This window comes from Hippocampus zosterae, chromosome 18, assembly GCF_025434085.1.
Source record: "Hippocampus zosterae strain Florida chromosome 18, ASM2543408v3, whole genome shotgun sequence".
NCBI lineage: Eukaryota > Metazoa > Chordata > Actinopteri > Syngnathiformes > Syngnathidae > Hippocampus > Hippocampus zosterae.
In genome coordinates this window covers 3,474,244-3,495,574 of record NC_067468.1, presented here as the reverse complement: position 1 = coordinate 3,495,574, position 21,331 = coordinate 3,474,244, and the positions used below count along the sequence as shown (strand labels likewise).

At 42.5% G+C, this 21,331-nt stretch overlaps 1 protein-coding gene across 4 annotated transcripts in view; it reads right to left on the bottom strand.

Annotated features, from left to right (window-relative positions):
- Nucleotides 1–1,015: 1,015 nt before the first annotated feature.
- Nucleotides 1,016–21,331, bottom strand: part of sptan1 (spectrin alpha, non-erythrocytic 1) — a 72,902-nt gene continuing 52,586 nt past the window's right edge. For all 4 annotated transcript variants that reach the window (XM_052050053.1, XM_052050054.1, XM_052050055.1 and 1 more), the window contains 17 exons: nt 17,853–18,061; nt 17,069–17,189; nt 16,233–16,354; nt 16,032–16,164; nt 15,837–15,935; nt 15,601–15,760; nt 13,116–13,192; nt 12,822–13,031; nt 12,403–12,699; nt 11,684–11,796; nt 10,965–10,982; nt 5,368–5,422; nt 4,959–5,155; nt 2,134–2,187; nt 1,904–2,050; nt 1,483–1,630; nt 1,016–1,398 (listed from right to left, as the gene is read on the bottom strand). In XM_052050053.1, the coding sequence (XP_051906013.1) occupies nt 1,273–1,398; nt 1,483–1,630; nt 1,904–2,050; nt 2,134–2,187; nt 4,959–5,155; nt 5,368–5,422; nt 10,965–10,982; nt 11,684–11,796; nt 12,403–12,699; nt 12,822–13,031; nt 13,116–13,192; nt 15,601–15,760; nt 15,837–15,935; nt 16,032–16,164; nt 16,233–16,354; nt 17,069–17,189; nt 17,853–18,061 (2,286 nt within the window). In that variant the 3' untranslated portion in view covers nt 1,016–1,272. The remainder of the gene's footprint in view (nt 1,399–1,482; nt 1,631–1,903; nt 2,051–2,133; nt 2,188–4,958; nt 5,156–5,367; nt 5,423–10,964; nt 10,983–11,683; nt 11,797–12,402; nt 12,700–12,821; nt 13,032–13,115; nt 13,193–15,600; nt 15,761–15,836; nt 15,936–16,031; nt 16,165–16,232; nt 16,355–17,068; nt 17,190–17,852; nt 18,062–21,331) is intronic.

Here is a 21,331-nt window from a genome sequence, read left to right as displayed (position 1 = left end):
GATACACCACCTGCGCAGCCATTGCATACAGGATAAACAGTGTCATTCGGTCTGCGCCTCGCAATTCTCGACCCAATGCTCGATATTCAGTGTTCAAGCGCGAGTCATTGTTAAGACCACCAAAGCAAAATCTGCCCCTTCCTCATACATTCGCCTTATCCAGGCGTCGGTGGGCTCTCCTTGTTTCTGTCTGTATTTTGCTGTTAAGTGAGCGATTTCTTCTTGTGAGAAATCCTCCATTGTTATGGTTGTTTGCGGCGGTGGCTGTGGTTGTTCTATCATTTGCATGACGATGTTTCCGTCCCCATCAACTACCACCACATTATTCCGATCTCTTTCTAATAGTAATATACATTGATTAAATAAAACATCACAAAATATCTTAATATACCAGCCCCTTGAAATCCACAAAAAAGAGATCTGCTATCTACGAGAACACCACCTATCTTGTCTTGTTTATGTCTGCTACCGTCTTGTTCACGTGTTCTACTAATTGATCTGAGACACAACTAAAACACTGAAACATTCTATGGTGTGTAAATAACTGTGACCTTGATTTCAACCCCATTTGCGTCATGGGTCATTTTCCCCCTTTGTACAGGTTCCATGGAAATGTGAATAAAAACATTTCAATTTTTCTTCAGTTGGGGACAATCTAGGAAAAGTCATAAAATTTCAAGTAAAAAAAATATCATTTAGGGTTTTTTGGGGGGCGTTTTTAACACAGTGGCGGGTCATTTTGACCCGAGGACAACAGGAGGGTTGGAGGGCCAGGTCAAATGTGCCCGCAGGCCGTAGTTTGGGGACCCCTGATTTAGAGTTTTCTATCAGCCTGCCACGCATGTTTTTGGAGCTTTTCGGAAACTGAATTTTTCAAAGATGATTTTAATTTCCTTATCCGGCCCGTGGGCCGTAGTTTGGGGACCCCTGCTTTAAGGACTGTCTGTTGAAATACAACATTTAAAATACATTTTCTGATCATTTAACAGTGTATTTAAAAACTAAAACAAAAAGATTTCCAGCTGTAAACCAACATTTATTGAAGCAATCTGCAGTGAAGCCGTTGCAATTATGACTATTAGGCTTTGACAAAACAAGCCAGTGAATTAAACGACAGACAGTATTCTAATCAGCAATTAAAAATTAGGAGGCATGAAGGCGAGACACAAAAACACACAGTGGGATAGTGATCATTCCTAATGTCAGTCATGCAGTTTCATCACGATGTTTGTGGTTAGATTTGTGGTCTATAGTTGGTTATTGGGCAAAGGATTAGTTGACAAAGAGTGAGCGGGTGAATTCAACGAAGTCAAACGATGATGGCAGCTCCCGACCCTTATTATCAAGGTAGGGCTTCATATGTGAGAGGCAATAGTCTGCCTGCTCCTTGGTCAGGTTCTGAAAAGATGAAATAAGAGTCAATGAGAGCTCGAGGCGGTTTCCACACAAACGACCGACAGGTGAGCAATGAATACATCTGACCTGGTAGAGCTCTTCTTTAGTAACATAAGGTTTGTTCTCGGTACTGAGAGCTCGGAAGGCGCTCTCAATCTCTTCACTGGATTTCACATTTTCTGTCTCACGGCTGATCATGAAGGCCATGTACTCTTGTAGTGACACATTGCCATCCCTGCAATGATAGATCCCACACAATTAATGAATCCATACAGATGGATCTACAGGATATCAAAATATCACAGCGTTAGAATTATAAGCCTTTCTTGGCAACTATTGACATTTTCTCTGATGACATCATGCTAGCGCGATAATCTCCATATAACAGATGTAATGGCCAGTAAGCACACCATTTCGTAAAGTGTGACTGAGTCTGCTGCAGAAAAGACATCGTCGAAACAGGCGAAACCCTTGAACATGCTAATTCTAAAATAAGTACGGGACTGACCTGTTTGGATCCACAGTGTCGAGTATCGCCTCAAATTCAGGATCAGGTTCACCCTCTTCAACCATGGGTAGGTCGTAACCGAGTGAACGCAGGCATGACTTGAACTCTTGGTGGTTAAGACGTCCAGACTTCTCCTTGTCAAAGTGTCTAAAAGACAAGCGTGTGTAAAAAAATGTGTACAGTTAGCTGGGGAATCTACATAATTTCAGCCGTAGTCAGTTCAAACATACTTGAACATCATGCTGAACTCCTTCAGCGCTTCCTCGGTCACGCCGGTTGTGTTCCTGAAAGTATAAACAAAAATGTAGAAGTTACAGCAGTATTGATTATTGAGCCAGGGTAGAGAAGAGCACCGCTCGTCATCAGTGAGGGTGAAAGCAATCCTCAGAAAGGGTCACCACAGACCGTACTACTTGGGGAAGCTGAGAAATATTTCCACCAAAATGCTTCACGATTTTACAGTTGCAGAGTGGAGAGCATCCTGGCAAAAATATCACATTCTGTTATGAGAGCGGAACCAATCTGTCAACCACACAGCGCAATCGTCTTCTTTTTGTAATTCTGGTCACTTGAATGAAAGGCCAGTGGACAAGATGCTTCTGGAAGCAGAATAGACTTTCATTCTAGTATCCAGAGGACTGCAAGCTGATGGTGAATACTGGGCTCCAATTGAATGGTTCTGGAATGGTTGCAATCCATTAACAGACAACCACACTTTACTATGTAGGCATTCACACGCACCAGTGTAATACAATTTCAGGACATCCCATGACAGCCGCTGATATACGTTACACCCACTGGGACACCAATATGGGTTCTCCTTTGCCCTCTAGCGGACAATGCTGCACATCCATCCATCCATTTTCCAAACCGCTTGATCCTCACTAGGGTCGCGGGAGGTGCTGGATCGCACATCCACGCTACCAATAAATTTCCCGCGTTTACGCGCCCTTGCAGCACATTGCAGGCCATTACTGCACATCCAATTTGCCTTATCCGTCACCATGGCAAACCGATGAAAAAAATAAATTAAATAAAATATTAACATTTGTTTTATTTGTATGAATTGAAATGCGTTGTATCGGTCTGTCGTGGTGAAGAAGGAGCTGAGCCAAAAGGCGAAGCTCTCAATTTACCGGTCGATCTACGTCCCAACCCTCACCTATGGTCACGAGCTATGGGTCGTGACCGAAAGAACGAGATCCCGGATACAAGCGGCTGAAATGAGTTTTCTCCGCAGGGTGTCCGGGCTCTCCCTTAGAGATTAAGGTGAGAAGCTCAGTCATCCGGGAGGGGCTCAGAGTCGAGCCGCTTCTCCTCCACATCGAGAGGAGCCAGATGAGGTGGCTTGGGCATCTGATTCGGATGCCTCCTGAGCGCCTCCCCGGTGAGGTGTTCCGGTCATGTCCCACCGGGAGGAGACCCAGAGGAAGACCCAGGACACGCTGGAGAGACTATGTCACCCAGCTGGCCTGGGAACGACTCGGGATCCCCCGGGGAGAGCTGGAAGAAGTAGCTAGGGAGAGGGAAGTCTGGGCTTCCCTGCTAAAGCTGTTGCCCCCGCGACCCGGCCCCGGATAAGCGGTAGATGATGGATGGATGGATGGATGGAATTGAAATGCTGTATATTGAAATATTGAATTGACTAGTGTATGGATTTTGAAGACCGGAATATATTGGTTATGGGTTCTAGTACGCAGATTTATAGCAGTTATTGGCTCAAGTTTAAGTTGATGTAATTGTTCCATGTAAACAAGAAGGGGTCGGTGGAAGAGACATATTCCCTTATGTTCAAGATTTCAGTATGGACAATCATATCATGATATTTATGTTGATATTCTTGTTATTATTATCATTGCATATTGTCAGGTTGAAAGTTATTGCCTATTACGGACGGGTATTGGAATGATGATGGCCCCTAAGTAATGTTGATGGCATAGCAGGCCTGTACTGTGAATCAGGTCACCGATTGGGTAATTGTTCAGGTGTGTCTAGTGGGGCACCCGGTAGCGTTTTGTTTGACAGACGGGGTGTGCTCAGATAGTGACCATGTACTTTCGCCCGCAGATTGTTTTCCATTAGATTGTCGTTTGGAATTGTGCATCCTTGATATGGATTTATAGAATTAGGGCAGAATAAATCCTTTGGAAAGGTCGAAATCTACATTTGCTGAATGATTGCGGGAAGAGTGCTTTTAAAGGTCTATCCCCGATCAAGACAAGGCAAAAGATTTGCTTCCACACACACATTATATTTTATATTTCAGATGTTTACACTATACAGTGGTACATCTACATACGAAATTAATTGGTTCTGGAAGACATTTCTTAATGAGAAAAGTTTGTAAGTAGAGACGCGTTCTCCATGTAAATGCCCAAATCTGCCCCCCAAGCCCCACCAATTCAGACATCAATGTTTTCTAAATGCATCAAAATGTGTAACAAATACAAGTTACAATTAAATTATTGCACAATAAATGAGAGTTGTGCATAATTTTGTCGGATTTTAACAATCCTTCGAAAATGCCCAAGGCAAACATCAGGAGAGTGAGCCATCGCCCGACTCGTGAACACTTTTTCTGGGTGATTCGCATTTATGTAAATCTATCGGAAGACCTCATGGCCCGAGGGGCGAATGAGGAGGATGCTGCTTTGACACATATCTACATGTATCTTATTTATCGATCTACACGCATAGAAACATACGCTAGAGGTTCCTCTTAGCCAATGTGATGCCAGGATGATGCTAGGTAATAGCCAATGGCAGAGCAGCTATAAGTGTGTTGCGTTCAGGAAACTCGGAGCTGCGAGTAGCAGCCCATACTGTATTTTTACCTTTCACATCTTGAAATTTCTTTCGTAACAAGAGGCAATATTTTTTTGGGAACTTGAAAATTACGCATGAAGAGACGTTCGGAAGTAGAGGTACCACTGTATTCTCGAGTGTGGACCAAAACATGCTCTAGTCCACCAGCGCCTGAAATATTTGCTAGACTTTTCTCAATACTTTGACTGTATCGGATAACGGGTTCAGATGGCATTAGATTGTGTTGTACCTCGCTTGTATCTGTTGCTCCAGGTTATGCTGCATCCTCATTCCCAGCTGGTCCAGTTGATCCCATTGCTGTGCCAGACCCACCGTGCTGTGCTCTGTGTATTTGTTGTCCAAGATCAGTGCTTCCTCCATAGCTGCACCCAAGTCTTCAATCTTCTTCAGCTGGCTGCGCATGGCTCGAATCTCCTGGTGTTTACGCTACACAAATAAACACAAACACTTAATAATATGCCACGCAGTGGAGGTTTTTCATTCAAGACACATTTGACATGATGAGGGTCTGAATTGTGAAGCATTATTTCTTGGCAAAGAAAGATTGCTTGCCGTTTCTATTCATTTAATTCCATTGGCACTATGAATGAATAATTGATCTTCATGCAAGAGGAATTCGACATAATTGATTGTTTTACCTTTGTGGCCTCCAGCTGGGATTCAAGTGTACCCGACTCTTCCACCATACATGATCTGTCACAAAAAGGGATTACATTTGCGTGTGATTGAATTCTTATGAAGATTTTTGTGCTGCAATTTTCACAACATTAAACGAATAACAATAGTGACAGGACCAGTGTTGCGTCCAAGGACAAGCAACCCGAGGCCAAGGCCAAGGCCAAGGACCAAGGACCAAGGGCTTGCCTCCGAGGCCGAGGGCAAGGAGCAAGGACTGATTTTGAAGCCGAGGACATATATAAAACAATGCTATCATACCACTTGGCAGGTCTTCATGATTTACAACACCCCTCCATCATAACCCCTTGCACTCCCCAACGCTTGAATGAAGTGTTTGTATTCAAAGAGTAGAACAGTCAGGGTACGTGTTATTTATACTGGGAAAAAAAAATAAAAGCATATGATATACATTTATGAATGAATGTTTTAGTGCAGTAGTTTCTTAATATGAAGTAAATCAACAGGCACAGAAGACAAGTTGAGTAATGACTTTGCATAGAAGTCAATCACTGGGTGCAGAAAAAGCGGTAATCTCTGCAGTGATAATTTGTTTACCGGCAGCGAGTCCCAGGGACTCGCTGATCAGAAAAGTATGAGTCCCATTATGCATTGAGAGAGTCCCAAATTTCAAATTCTGAAATGGTCTACTTATTCAACAACATATAGATACAATGATAAACAAATGCTGCAAAAATTTAAATAATTCAGGAGCAGGTCTGAGGATTTCGGAAATTCATGGTAACCGTTTTTCGTTTCCGTCGGATTACCCAATGGGAAACCTAGGTAACTAATGTTGGATTCCGTAAACGTTCAACATGGGAACCCATTTTTCTATTTTGACTGATATTCATAATCAAGAATTCTGAAAGTCAAAAGTATAATGTTTCAAGGGTCAATGTTTGAAAATGATGCATTAACAATGAACATTACATCAGTAGCTGTGTACTCCAGGTTTATTCCAAAAAATAAATGGATCAAAAACTTGTGTATTCATGTGGCATCATCAGAGTATTTTTTCCAATCTCACACTGCAGAGATTAATTGACTGGTAATCCTGAATACAGGTAAGTATTGATGTGGCTTGACATCCTCGTCCCAAGACGATGCATGTGTAATCTACGATCAATTTGACGAAACAATTTAACACACGTCATGAGTTCTACCAACAGTTAACATTAGCATTACTACACCTTGTGACGAAGGTTTTATTCATAAAGTTACCATGCTACCACCAGTAAATTATAGAATAACCAATACTGTTTCATAATATTTTTCCTAACGATTAGCCTACAAATCTAATGACCAACTTGCCTCGTAATCGTGCCTCTCGTCGTATCTCGCTCTCGTGTTCTGTGCATACATTCCAGGTGAGTTTAGTGATACGCCCTTTGGACGATTCATATGAAAAATCAGACTGGCATTCCCATTTCTTAAATGTCGTAATTCGTAGACCTTTGTGAGTTTTTTTCGCCGCCATCTCAAACTTTCATCCGCGCAATTCCTCAGTTTGCGGACTAAAATAGCAACCCGCATGCGCGCACAAATCTGTTGCACCCCCCCCCCCAACACTGAAAACAAAACAAAATGAAAGTAAATTAGAAGAAAGAAACTCACAAACCACACCACAAACACGCATACAGGCACAGTGAAATCGCGTTGATCACAGTCAACTCGTGGGCGGTGACTTTTATGGTTAAACTATTTTTCGGAACCGTTAAAATGACGCCACGGAAACGACACGCTACTGGTAACGATTGTTATCGTGAAATCCTCAGGCTTGTCGTAGTTTTTTTTGTTTGTTGATTTGTTTTGACTGAGAAATTTCCTTGCGTCCCAAAAACGCACATTATTTGGAACTGTGCGTCCCGTGGGAAAATTATGCGTCTAGAACGCGGGACTCAGAGGTAATGAGATGGCTGAATCTCTAAACATTCTCGGACGCGGGACGCAGCGGTAACGAGATGGCTGAATATCTTAAACATTCTCTGAGTACTGCTATTATTACCACTACCACTCATACTACATTAATTAATACCTTCAACTTCACAATAATAATAAATAATTAAATCAACCAGGATTTTAAACTATGTATTATCAATATTCATGATTCCAAACATGAGAACACATTCAGCAAACATAACTGGAATCGACCAAAAGGACTCCAAATCCCAACGGCCAAACCCGGAAGTGAAGTGCCGACATTATTGCCTCGAGCTGTAACGCAAATTACTTGGTTCAAACCAACATTCTAGTGCGACTGCACAAACGTGACCACTGTGCAAAAATAACTACCGGTAAATAAAAGACACCACTGTTATAGAAAGGCTTTACACGCTATTTAAACTGCCAATCGCGAACGGAACGAACCGTGATTGAAACGAACGGTTATGCCGCTCTTTACACATAACGCTAACTGTTTGTTACCTGTCATTGGCAGACCCGCCCCTCTTAAAGCGACAGATAAAGTCATCAACGTGGGTTCCCCTGGATGGATTTTGTTTCATTTCTTTATGATTTTTGCGGTCCTCTGGCCCACTTTATACCTGTGGACGAAGGATTAGAGGCTCTAATCCCTCGTTGTGTCCGAGGACCGGAAACCCAAGGACTTGACTCCGAGGCCAAGGCCGAGGATCAAGGACCACCCTTCGGTCCTCGAGCCAGTCCTTGGACAAACCTCCAGCTTTCAATCTCTGGCACATATTGACACATGGAAAATACTAATTCTGAAAGAAAACCGGAGGCTTCATAACAAGTTGTTGGTGTGCACTTATTTAAAAGGTTACTTTTTTCTCATGTCTAGTTTTTGTTCCGACAAAGTGCACCAAGTATGGCAAAAATGTTCAAGGGTACGCAAACCAAAAAAGGTTGGGCGACACGGATGGAGACCAAATGCGCACTTGCAAACCTTCATCGCTCAGTGACATACCACCTAGAAGGTGCGACAACTGGCGATCCCACTTCCATATGAAAGTAAAATTGGTACTGCGTGAAATCCTGAACTGAACCGAAAAAGTTTCTGTGAGGACATGTGTGTACCAACGAAGTCGTTCCGCTCCTTCAACAATAACAAGCCATGGTTTACTCCCAAACTCAGGCAACTCAGGAAAGAGAAAGAGGCCGCATTTAGAAGTGGAGATCGGGCACTGTACAAACATGCCCGAAACCAATTGACAAAGGAAATTAACATCGCAAAGAGAAGCTATGCAGAGAGGCTGAAAAACCAGTTCTCTGCTAACAACTCTGCATCTGTATGGAATGGCCTGAAAGCAATCACTAACTATAGAATGCCATCCCCCCAAACAGTGAACAATAAGGGTCTTGCTAATGAACTAAACATGTTTTTCTGCCGATTTGAAAAGGACACCCCCATTTCCCACACACACCCACCTCTACCAGAAACCACTCTACCTACCCCCCCACCCTCTTTTTCTCCACTACAGATCCACGAACAGGACGTGAGACGGCTCTTCAAGCAGCAAAAGGTCAAGAAAGCTCCGGGGCCCGACAAAGTGTCCTCCTCCTGCCTGAAAGTCTGCGCTGACCAGCTGGCTCCGGTCTTCACACAAATCTTCAACAGATCCCTGGAGCTGTGTGAGGTCCCATCCTGCTTCAAACAGTCTACCATCATCCCAGTTCCCAAGAAATCGGCAACATCGGAACTGAACGACTATAGGCCTGTCGCCCTGACGTCTGTGGTCATGAAGTCCTTTGAACGCCTTGTGCTGAACCACCTAAAGAATGTCACTAGACCCCTGCTGGACCCTCACCAGTTTGCCTACCGGGCAAACAGGTCTGTGGAAGACGCAGTCAACATAGGTCTGCACTACATCCTCAAGCACCTCGACAGCACAGGGACCTACGCAAGGATTCTGTTTGTGGATTTCAGCTCTGCGTTCAACACCATCATCCCGGAACTACTCACCCCCAAACTACTCCACCTCGGTGTGTCCCCTACGATCTGCCAGTGGATCCTCAGCTTCCTGACGGGTCGGACACAACAGGTGAGACTGGGAGCAACAACATCATCAATACGCACTGCCAGCACTGGAGCCCCACAGCGATGTGTCCTCTCGCCACTGCTCTTCTCTCTCTACACAAACGATTGCACCTCAACAGATCCAGCTGTCAAACTCATAAAGTTCGCAGACGACACCACGGTCATCGGTCTCATCAAAGACGGCGACGAGTCTGCGTACCGCCAACAAGTGGAGCAGCTGGAGCTCTGGTGCGGCCGACAACCTCGGGCTGAACACGCTCAAGACTGTAGAGATGATCGTGGACTTCAGGAAACATTCTTCTCCTCAGGTGCCCCTCACACTATCCAACTGCCCTGTGTCAACCGTCGAGACCTTCAAGTTCCTGGGAATCACAGTCTCCCAGGACATGAAGTGGGAAGTCAACACCATCTCCATCCTGAAAAGGGCCCGGCAGCGGATGTACTTCCTGAGGCTGCTGAGGAAGCATGGCCTGCCACAGGAGGTGCTACGACAGTTCTACACGGCAGTCATCGAATCAATCCTGTGTTCTTCCATCACGGTTTGGTTTGGGGCCGCCACAAAAAAAGGACAAAATCCGACTTCAACGGACAGTTAGGACAGCAGAAAAAATCGTTGGCACCGCCCTACCCACTCTTGAGGACTTGCACACTGCAAGAATCAAGACAAGGGCACGGAAAATCCTCCAGGATCCCCCGCACCCTGCCCACCACCTTTTTCAGCCACTCCCCTCAGGCAGACGCTACAGATCCATGCGCACCAAATCCAGTAGACACTTAAACAGCTTTTTCCCTCTAGCCATTAACTCCTTAAACAGTCACTGACATAGTCACTCTTCTTGCACCACAAAGTGGTACTACAAAACTACTGGTTACTCTAAAATGGTTCAATGATTTTGTTGTTTACGATGATACTAGTGCAGCGTTTTATACCGGAGACAAATTCCTTTTGTGTTCTACATACTTGGCCAATAAAGATGATTCTGATTCTGATTCTGAAATCAATCCAATGGTGAATCAATCGATTTTGGAAATCTGAATCGAAACTCAGCCCGACTGATGACTGACAGTAACTTTGAAACACCGATGGAATAACCACAGCTTGAACTGATTTTCCGACGTCCCCAGGCCCCCCCCAAATAAATAAACAAACAAATAAAATAGTTGAGGGGCATTTTGGGAACAAGAAGTAGCAGTACATAGTATGAAAATCGAGATTTTTTTTTGTGTGAGGAAAGTGGTCCAAACCGTTTTTAATTGAACATGATTGTGTGCCATTACTCTGATGCAATTTTTTTTTTTAACTGACGTTCATAAAATGATGCAAATTCATTGACGCACCAACCACTCAATACATTGTTTCCTCATTTGAGCTACTGATGACAAGCAGCTTCAGAAGCAACTGGTGGTACAGTATCTTGCTCAAGGAGACTACGACATGGTCACAAGGGTTGAGGTTCGAACTCACAACACGAGAAATGATTGCTATCGCCGGAGCCATTCTGCCATGTTCTTGTTATGATGAAAGATTTCAGTTTTGAAACAAATAATTTTGATATTTACCCATCCAGAAGGTACGTCCTGATTTGCAGCATAATCCCAAGCAACAGGAGGATTCCCCGGAGTTGTAGCAGGGAGGCAGAGAAAGTAGGGTGAGAAAGAGAAAAAGTCAAAACATCAAATGATGCATTTATTTTCGCATATTACTGTATTTTCTGCACAATAAGGTGCACCAAAAAGCATTCAAGTGCACCCTATGAGCCGATGCATCTTATATATGGTGTCACAGTCTCTTTATACAGTCAAACCTCTGTTTTCAAATGTCTCTTATCGACCAAATTGGATTTCGACCAGAAAATTCGAGATTTTCGCCTCGGGTTATGGCCGAAAACCGCTTTACGACCAAATTGAGCAAACCCAAAAACGCCACTCGACTCCTCTTGGCTTCATTACACGAGGAAGCATCACTTCCTCGTGTAACATTCATTGTGAACAGTCGTGTTTGTTGTCATTTACGCAAATCTGACCGTTTTTATGTTATTTCTGCATTATGTACTAGCACCTAATCATTTATATATAAGATGAATAGTTTTGGACCAAGTACTGACCCCTGAGGAACTTAGTCAGTGATTTTCAGTTGATTCGTTTTTTTATTGTTGAGTTGCACATAGTGATATCTGTTTTCTAAATAACTTTTTATCCATTTATAATACAAACCAACCAAAAAACTCAAATCAATTTTAAGAAAAAGGTCTGAGGAATTGCTCAGATGCTTGCTGTACCTAGTCTCCTGCAGCCATTGGTGGAAAGCGTTGGCATGCTGTGCAAACTCCTGCCGCAACTTGTCATTCTCCTCCTGTCTTCTTTGCTCTTTCTGCAGTTCCAGTTCACGCTCCTACCATTAAAACAGAAAACGATCACAATCAGCATTTTTTTGTAAGGAAAAAAAAAACATGGCTAAAAATTTCACACATAATTCGCTTTGTGTTAAATACAAACATGTCAGAAAAAAAGCAATCCCAACATTTTAATCTTTTCCCCAATTTTTTTGGGGGGTTGAATTCCAAATTGTATGACTTTTCGGAGACTTTACTTTAGAAGCTTTGTACTGTATTTGCTTGTCGTTTCCAGCCAGAAGTCTAGCAATCCTTCCTTACTGTGAACAGAGAATCATCACATCAAACCACACCCTTAAGCCGTTTTTGTGCTCAGGCCAAAGCACTGTTTAATATTCATATTAATATTATGCATATAGTCCTAATTTTTCCATCTAACTAAATAGTGCTTTGCTGCCATTTATAGGAAATAATTTTTAAGGCGGAGGGTCTCAATTACAAACTCTTGACTACACTTTAACACTGTCTCACATCTATTGTTTTTTTATTTGTTCAAATCTGCCCCTATTTCGTATTTGGGGATTTCAATAATATGCTGTGACGTATCAACCATTAACCCAAAAAGTATGAGAAAAGTATATACTGTAGCTATTTCATGATCATACCTTGATTATTTTCTGCAGGTTTCTCCATGTTTCTTCTAAAGCTTCCATTGTAAACCAGGTGTAGGGGTTGGACACGACCTGGTAGTTTTTGATCTGCAGGTCCAGTTCAGCCAGCTGATTGAAATCCGTCTGGGCTGAGGTCAGAGAGGAGCGGAAGGCCTCATGGGCTTCACGCAGTGCACGAATCTCTTCCAGAGAATTGCACCTCACTGGGTCTGTCAGATCCTCCTCTGCATTCTCAAACCAACTGTTAAAGGCTGATGCCTTTTTGGCAAAGGTAAGGAACAAGTCCTCAACCTGGGTGGGAATGCACACACAAAAATGAGCACATCATTCAAGAGACAAAAAACAACAATAAAATCCCAACTGCCACAGCACAATCCAATAAGACCCGCTCCCCCACCCTCTGGCCTCTTTACCTTCCGAAAATGCACTTGAGCCTCCAGCAGCTTCATCTTGCGAGCCTTCGAGTTGGACAGCAACTGGTTCCAACGCTTCATGAGGGCAGCGTGACGAGCTTCAATGGCTTTTGCTTGGACGTGCTTGGCAGCCAGCAACTGATCTTTGAGAGCTGTGATATTGGTAATGCCCTCCTGCTGGAAGGCCTGCAGTCCGGCATCAAATGTTTCCTGCAGATCAACACAGAACAAATCAGTAGAGAGAAAGAAACAAAGACGAGGAAGGGCTACGGGATGCAACAAAGATACAAATACCTGCTTGGTGAGTAGAGTCTGCACAGAGGACAGGTCTCTGCCATAGTCATCATTCCTAAGGCTGTTCTCTTTCTCTCCTGAATAAATTCATGAATACAAAATATTACACGCATTAAGTTCAGAAGTCACTACGTCAACATCATAAAAAATGGACCCAGTTTTAAATGGGGAACATGAGGATAAGTCAGTCGGGAAAACCTAAAAAATAATAATTCTAGTTTGCTGTTTCAAGGTTTGCAATACAGTTCATCATAGCTGATATGTTCCAAACCCACTCTGAAGGTGAAAATAGGTAATATAGAGAGGACGCATTAAATCCTTTTTAAAATATAGGTTTACTCCTTTAAGATGCTGGGCCTGATGCCGCTGGCAAATATATGCGCATGCCTGGGATGAGCTGTGAATGACGGCAGCTTCCGCATTTGTGCGCTGATTTTGTGTTGTACACCGTTTTCTCTGCATTATTTACACAGATCTGATCGGCAGGATTGGATCATTGGATATTTTTGCAATTTAAGCATGGTTTTTCTGACCGGTCATAATGTCTTTAATTTGCCAATAGATCAATGACATCACTGGTTGGCCCAGTGAAATAAGACATCCTAACTGCAGTATTTCCCCCATAAACCTATTTAGCCACTACCTGACAATATGTAACTGGTCGTTGCTGCTGATCGATACCAGTCTCTTTTGTGGTACGATACTGTAAGTGCAGTGCCTAAAAAAATGACTTCAGTATAAACCGTTATATTTATAGTAAACAATATTTAAAGTTTGGCAATCAATCTCAGTGGTGGCAGCGCAAACAGGATCAATCACCCCCTGCCTATTTCAGCAGGCGTCATTGGCTTGCCATTTTGACAGTGCGAAAATATGTTAATGGAAAGCTTCTCGCCATTAGTTTGGATGCATTTTTTGTAAACTGTCAGACCAAATGGTTTTGTAGTCTTCGGTATTCATTCTGCTTACATCAACAATAAAGATTTGGAAAGAAGAAATACACATGCCATACCACAAGACGCAAACCACACAACAAAAAGAAACTGAAGGCCAGATTGGATTTGGTAGTGATTAGCCACAAACATTTTGGAACAAAGTATGATGGACGGACAAACAAGACCATCACTGCTTAGGCTTGCATAGTTGCTTTAGGAAGAAGCTCACTAGTTATTATTAAAGATATAACTCATGATGCTCGCAGCAGAATAAATACTCAAGCCTAGCAAAACCATTTTGTTTGGCAGTTAACAGATTAAAATGCATCCAAAATCAGAAGAAACTTCATCATGCAACAAGACATCAGAACACAGTGGCAAAGAGTCACACAAGAGCAATGGTCATTTTAGCGAGAGGTTTGGAAATTCATTCCGACACCCAGCACGACAGAGCGGTGCGTTCTGAGAGGCAGAGAGAGCATGCTTGAGGCAAATTTTGAAAGCTTTGTCTGCTGCAATCTTCGGGTGAAATATCGAGTACAGTGGTTCTTAAAATGGGTTCGATCGAACCCCAGGGGTTTTGGTGAATTAGTCTCAGAGGTTCGACGGAGCCTCTGTCATGGAGGTTAAGGCGTACCTGACTCAATATGTCAATTAGTTATGACACGCCCGCTTGACCATCACTGGCTGGTTCATTTTGTGCACAATAAAAAAAAAGCATACTTATTTCTTAAAAAAACATTTATTAAAAACGGGAAAAAACTAAATAAAATTTTATGTCTTGAATTTGTAAAAAAATAAATAAAATTAATCATAATTTTTTGTTTTCACAACTGATACCTCTAACAAGGTTAAGAACCACTGATCTAATAGCTTTTTGGTACCCATGTATTATCTTAAGGTGAGAAGCTCGGTCATCCGGGAGGGGCTCAGAGTAGAGCCGCTTCTCCTCCACATCGAGAGGAGACAGATGAGGTGGCTCGGGCATCTGATTCGGATGCCTACTGGACGCCTCCCTGGTGAGGTGTTTCGGGCATGTCCCGCTGGCAGGAGACCCCGCGGACGACCCAGGACACGCTTGAGAGATTATGTCACCCAGCTGGCCTGGGAACGCCTCGGGATCCGCCAGGAAGAGCTCGAACAAGTGGCTGGGGAGAGGGAAGTCTGGTCTTCCCTCTGAAAGCTGCTGCCCCCGTGACCCGACCCCGGATAAGCGGTGGAAAATGGATGGATGGATGGATGTATTCTCTATAAATTTGAACATGGGCTGCAAGCAATTTGCTGGATTTTGGACATAGCCAATCTATGGACTAGCCTCCATGTTTGAAGTGTCTGGTTAGGTTTCTGCAGAAAAGATATTAAAACAATGGCTATTGCAAAATGAAGGAAGTAAGAAGCCCGATGAACAACAACAGTTTAACTCTTTGTCTGTGTTATATGTAGATAGTTTGTTATTGTTGATAGCACTCTTGAAAGCACATAACTTTGGGATTCTGGCGTAAGATTATCTTTGTAAAGACAGACTGCTTTTCTCAGCTCTGTTTTCATACCAATCCAAGACTCCACCACATCAGCCTTCCAGTTGAATTGCAGGAAGGCAGAGTTCTCATCCAGCTTGGCCTTCCTCTGAGCGGCTGCCCGATCGAGCTCTGATACTTTGCCTTGCAGAGCTGACATCTTGCAAGTGATACTGTCCACATGATGGTTGTTCTGTTGAAAACAACACCACAATCAAAACCAATTTGAAAAATGTAGCATCCTTTGGTGCCCGTTCACCGAATACTACCTTCTTAATAAGATCTTCTCCATTAGCACAAACGTCGCTGACTCTGTCTCTGTGCACGGTGAAGTCCGTCTCAAATGCTTCATGTTTTTTAAGCAAGCCCTAATAATAAAATGTTGTAATAATAAAATGACACTTAAAAAAAAAAACCACATTCACTGATATATTTTCAAAATGTGAGACGGGTTAGAAAAACACCTGCACGGCAGCCAGCGTGTCTCCATAATCTTCACCCCCCACTAAATTCAGCTTCTCGTTAATCCATGCTTCTTCTTCTTCCACGTTTGCCACAAACTGCTGGTAGTCCAACGATTCCTCCAGCCTCTGTCCCCTATAATGTAAAAACGTAGAACGATGGTATGTGTAGCCGCGTGCAGGTCAACATGTTATGAACTTTACCTTGCTCCAGATAGGTCTTTGAGTTCTTTCCAGTGGTCTACAAACTGAGACAATCTCTGCTGTATCTCCTCCTGACCAATGGTGTTGTCATCAGACAGCTTCTTTCCGGTATCCAGCACAGACTGGGAGTATGCGGATTTTGGAAACGATCAATCAATATCATAACCTTCCATATGAAAAATGTGCATTAACCAGATATGAATAAAAATAATACCACATATGAACTAATTAGATGCCGATAAGTACCCAAGTCATTCATGAGAATCAAAGAATTCACAGCCAAAAATGAGCTCTTTTTTTTGGAGGGGGTGGGCATAGAACAGTCTGATGCTTCCCTCTTTTAACTTCTGAGCACTCCTGAAGTGGTAATGAGATATGAGACTGCCAGTAGATATTAGCAACGCACCATGTTAGATTTAAGATAACCGATGTAAATAGTAGGGAAGTTGAACTGAACTGTAAGCTAATGGAACCGTCACCCCCCCCCCCCCCCCCCACGGCTGCATGTTTGACAAGTTGAGTTGTTGATCAAGCAAGAATGGGAAACAATTTTGCATACAAAGCTTCAGACAAATGGTGTCCTAAGTTCGCTTATTGAGTGTTATTAAAAGGAAAAGTGTTGTAACACAGTGTTAAACATGCCCCCGTCCCACCTTTATTGGAATATTTGGGGGAAAAAATCTGTTTAAATATCCTGATATCAGTAGCGTATTCTATTGAACACAGGTTGAGAAGGATTTTCTAATCATTTCAGTCTGTTTTTATTTAGGCTTCATACAATGTCCCGAATTCATTGCAATTGCGGTTTGTAAATAAAAAGGGAAGAGATGACTTACCTTTATGGCTGGCTCATGGGCCCCCAATTCAGCCTCAAGCCTCTTGTGTTTCTTCCTCAGATTCTGCACTCCGGTCAAGTCACGCCCATAGTCTTCTGAACTGACAAGCAACTTCTTCTCTCTGCATAAGGTTAGATATTAATGAACCCATTCAATGCAAAGTTATCTTCAAATACAAAAAGAGGCTAAAACAATAGTTTGATTTGATCGAAACTGTTCATAGTTTAATTTAAACAGCACCCCTCGCCCCACATAAGAACTGACATCTGTAAGTAGAATTAATATATAGTTTGGTACAATGTGAGAAGTTATTTACTGGAGACAAGCAATTATTCAACACCAGATACCCGTAGAGCTGGTATTGACAGCCGTGAAATGGGAATCATTTTGATTCAAAATGTGAAAAAAATAAAAACTGAGGTTAGAACAGTGCTACTATGCTGAGATTAATGGCATGCTTAGCCAGCTGGAAGGGCATCATTTAATATCTCTTCTTTATTTTAGTCACGCCATAGAATGTTGTTTCCTGCTATAGATGGGTCTACTGCAAGTAATCCAAGGTGACATCAAAACATTCGCAAAATAATATTGCGGAGAAGATAAGCATATCATTGTCAGAATGACTCCAAATTGGTGTGCTTCTGCCTTCATTCCTTTTTCAAAATACATTTTGACAATATGAACACAAAATTTATGTAGGTTTAATATTAAACTGACCTGTCTTCTGAACCAGTAGGGTTAAAAAAAAAATTAAAAAAAAGATATGAAAAGTGGGCACATTTACTTGATCCAAGACTCCTCATCGTCCAAGTCTCTGAAGAACTGATGCAGACGGTGAGACTCGTTGAGCTTGGCATGGCGGCTGGCTGCCATACTCTTTATTTTGATGAAACGGCCATTGACTGCAGCGCGCTTGTCCTTCACTTGAGAGGTATCAAAGGCGTTGCTGGCCATCAGACTGTCAGCCTGTCCATTCAGATCCTTCAGACGATCCTAAAGAGAAGAGAGCGACAGGATGTAGGCGTGCAGACTTTCAATTAAAATAGTTCAGGAAATTTGAAACGTCGAAGTTGATTTATTGTAACTATATTGAAGAATAATGCTGTTTGTTCAGCTCTACGCGTGTCATAAATTGCAGAAATGGTGTTACCAAAAAAAATCTTACTACAAGACTTGATGTTATCCTCCCAATTGACAAGAGAAAATCCTCTCGATTGGTTGTGTGGAGGTAACCCCAAAGTGACGTGAAGCCGTTATGCAATAACCGGTGAGACAAAAATCTTTTTGATTACCGTACTTTCCGGACTATAAGTCACAGTTTTTTTTTCATAGTTTGGCTGGGGGTGCGATTTACTACTCAGGAGCGATTTGTGTGAAATTAACACATTATTGTACCAATTCACATGTTTTCACATTTAACCGCAAGAGGGCGCTCTAGGCCTGTGTTGATGATTTCAACATTGACGGTAAGTAAAAATAATACAGTACTTCCGGTGCTGAATAAAAACAACTGAGAAGGGCTGAACAAAAATAGCACCGAAAAGAAAATCATATACTGCAGATTACAAGCTGCAAGTAGTGAAATATGCAGCCAAAAACGCTCATCGAGCAGCAGAAAGAAAGTTTGGACCATCCTGTCAGAATTCAGAAATGTTGGAAATGCAACTGACCATGGCTCTGACATAAGTGACATAGAAGCATTTTCATCCTCCGGAGTTGTTTAAAAGTGACACAGAGGATGAAGATTTTGTTGGATTTAGTGATTTGGAATGACACTGATGGTTTGATAAACGTTGAGCATGTTCTTTATGCTATAGTTATCTGAATATGTTACATGAACATACCAGGCACATTCACCATTTGTTGTTTATGCGTCACGTAACGTTAGCATAATGTACAGTTATTCAGCTTGTTGTTCTCGATTTTTATTTGCCTTTCAAGATGACATGTCTGTTCTTGGTGTTGGATTTTAAATTAAATAAATTTCCACCCAAAAATGCGACTTATACCCCAGCGCGACTTATGTATGTTTTTTCTACTTTATTATGCATTTTATGGCTGGTGCGACGTATAGTCCGGAATTTGAACAACTACCATCCAAGTGATGGTGTGGACAACATGAAAATGCAAGAGGAGCAGCCATCTCATTACCTCGACGCATAATTTTCCCCCGGGACGCACAGTTCCAAATACCGTATTTTCACGACAATTCGACGCATCGTACGGTTGGGCGCAGTCTCATTAATTGGTGCTATTTCTGTATTTTACACATAGACAAAATGCACTGTATTATTGGTCGCAGTTTTAAAGTGGTAAAACATACGCCAGCTTAAACATACGGCATGCATGCACGCACGCTAACACGTTAGCTTTAAGCATACGGTAGCATGCCAAGACATACAGATACAGATACAAGCTAAAAACACGTTTTTAAAAAGGCATCGAAAGCAGAACTGAGTTCGGGTGTATTTTATTTAGCCATCGTACAATGTTCTCACGTTTTTCGATCAATCATCACCCAGAAATCCATCAAAGTCCTCATCCTCTGTATCAGAAGCAGAGGACTGCACATCCCAGTTGTCATTGAACGCATCACATGCTAGTGTGAGTTGCTACGCATTGCCGAGCGGAAAGAAGGAGCAGCAACAGCAAAGTCAACATTTCTCTCGTGTGAAGCTTTCCCACATTTGAAAGTAAAGAACAGAGCGAAACATGGTGGCAGCACGTGTGTGTGTAGAAAGAATTGAACAACTGTGCAAGTACCGTAATCCATCAAAAACGCTGCGTTCCCTCTCGTTGTTGCGTATTGTGGCGTAACTCGCCCAGCGCTGCCTCTCACTCTTTGTAAAGTTGTGTTTGCCATCGATCATCCATTGTTCCCATGCCGTTCGCAACTTTACTTTGAACGCCCGGTTGATGCCAATGTCCAGCGGTTGGAGTTCTTTAGTCAAGCCTCCGGGAATATCGGCGAGCTCAGAGTTCATTTGCTTGACTTGGTTTTTCACCGCTGCTGTGAGATGGGCACGCATGCCAAAAGCATAACCGGTGGCTTTAAGTTTGAACTGAGCTTTGGAGGAGTGTCTCTTTGTCGAATTTATTTTCAGGGGTTCTTAGAAACCAAAACCAGAGTTGTTTTGCAACAACGCACATTGCCACACTCTATACAGGTGTTGGTACCTGCTTGCTGCGTCCCTTTAGCGTCCACTTACACGCCCACCCTTCACAATTGGCGGACTGCTCCCCAGCTTGCCTGTCCTCTCTCTCTCCCTCTCCATATATATATGTATATATATACACGCCCACCCTTCCCTGATTGGCCGACTTCTTTCCCGCGTGCCTGGCCACAGTCACTTCCGCCTTTTCTCTATATAAACAGCGTGTCGGCTGTCAGTCAGATTTTGGAACTCAGCGCATACAAAGGATGCTCCGCACCATAAGGCGTCCTGTCCATTTTGGAGAAAATTTAAGATTTTAATGGCGCCTTATAGTCGTGAAAATACGGTAATGTGAGTTTTTGTGACGTAAGGAAATTTTTCAGTCAAAACAACAAAAAAAAAAACTACGGTAAATCTTTTTTTCCAGCAACGAACGCAGTTTGACCATCGCTGCCATTGTTGTTTTGATCTCGCATTAAGTAATCTCATGTGATGAGATTTCCGTTCTCGCGAGACGAGATTGGCGAGATCGGCTTTCACCTCGCGAGAAGCAGACGATTGCCAAGTTGTGTAACATTAAAACAAGCGTTGCGAAAGTTTATTGCGGAGATATTACAGAGGAAGCAGTTAAAGTTGGATAGTTTTTTGCGATGATAAGTTGACTTTGAGAAAGCCTTGCGTCATTGGAAGCAGAGTAAAGAGAGAGGAGAATTTATGAACTCAAAGACAACCATGGGATGAAATAAGAACCTATTTCTCAGCAAATCTTGTATGCCTGAATTATTAAAATTTTTGCCGCATTTGTTTATAAGGAATAAACCTATTATCAATGTATATTGTTGTTGTTTGTGTTATTATTTTATGCAATTGAATAAGTCGACCATTTCAGATTTGGGATTCTCGAAATGCATAATGGGACTCATACATTTCTGATCAGGGCTCAAACTGTAAAATTATCACTGGAGGAGCGTCAGAGATGAAAGTGGACTTTCCTGAAAATTCCAGAAAAATTATATATATGTACACACACGCACACACACACACACCTGGCCGATCATGCATTAATTAGTTTACACAAAACGCTATTCAAATACTCGACATTCAATGA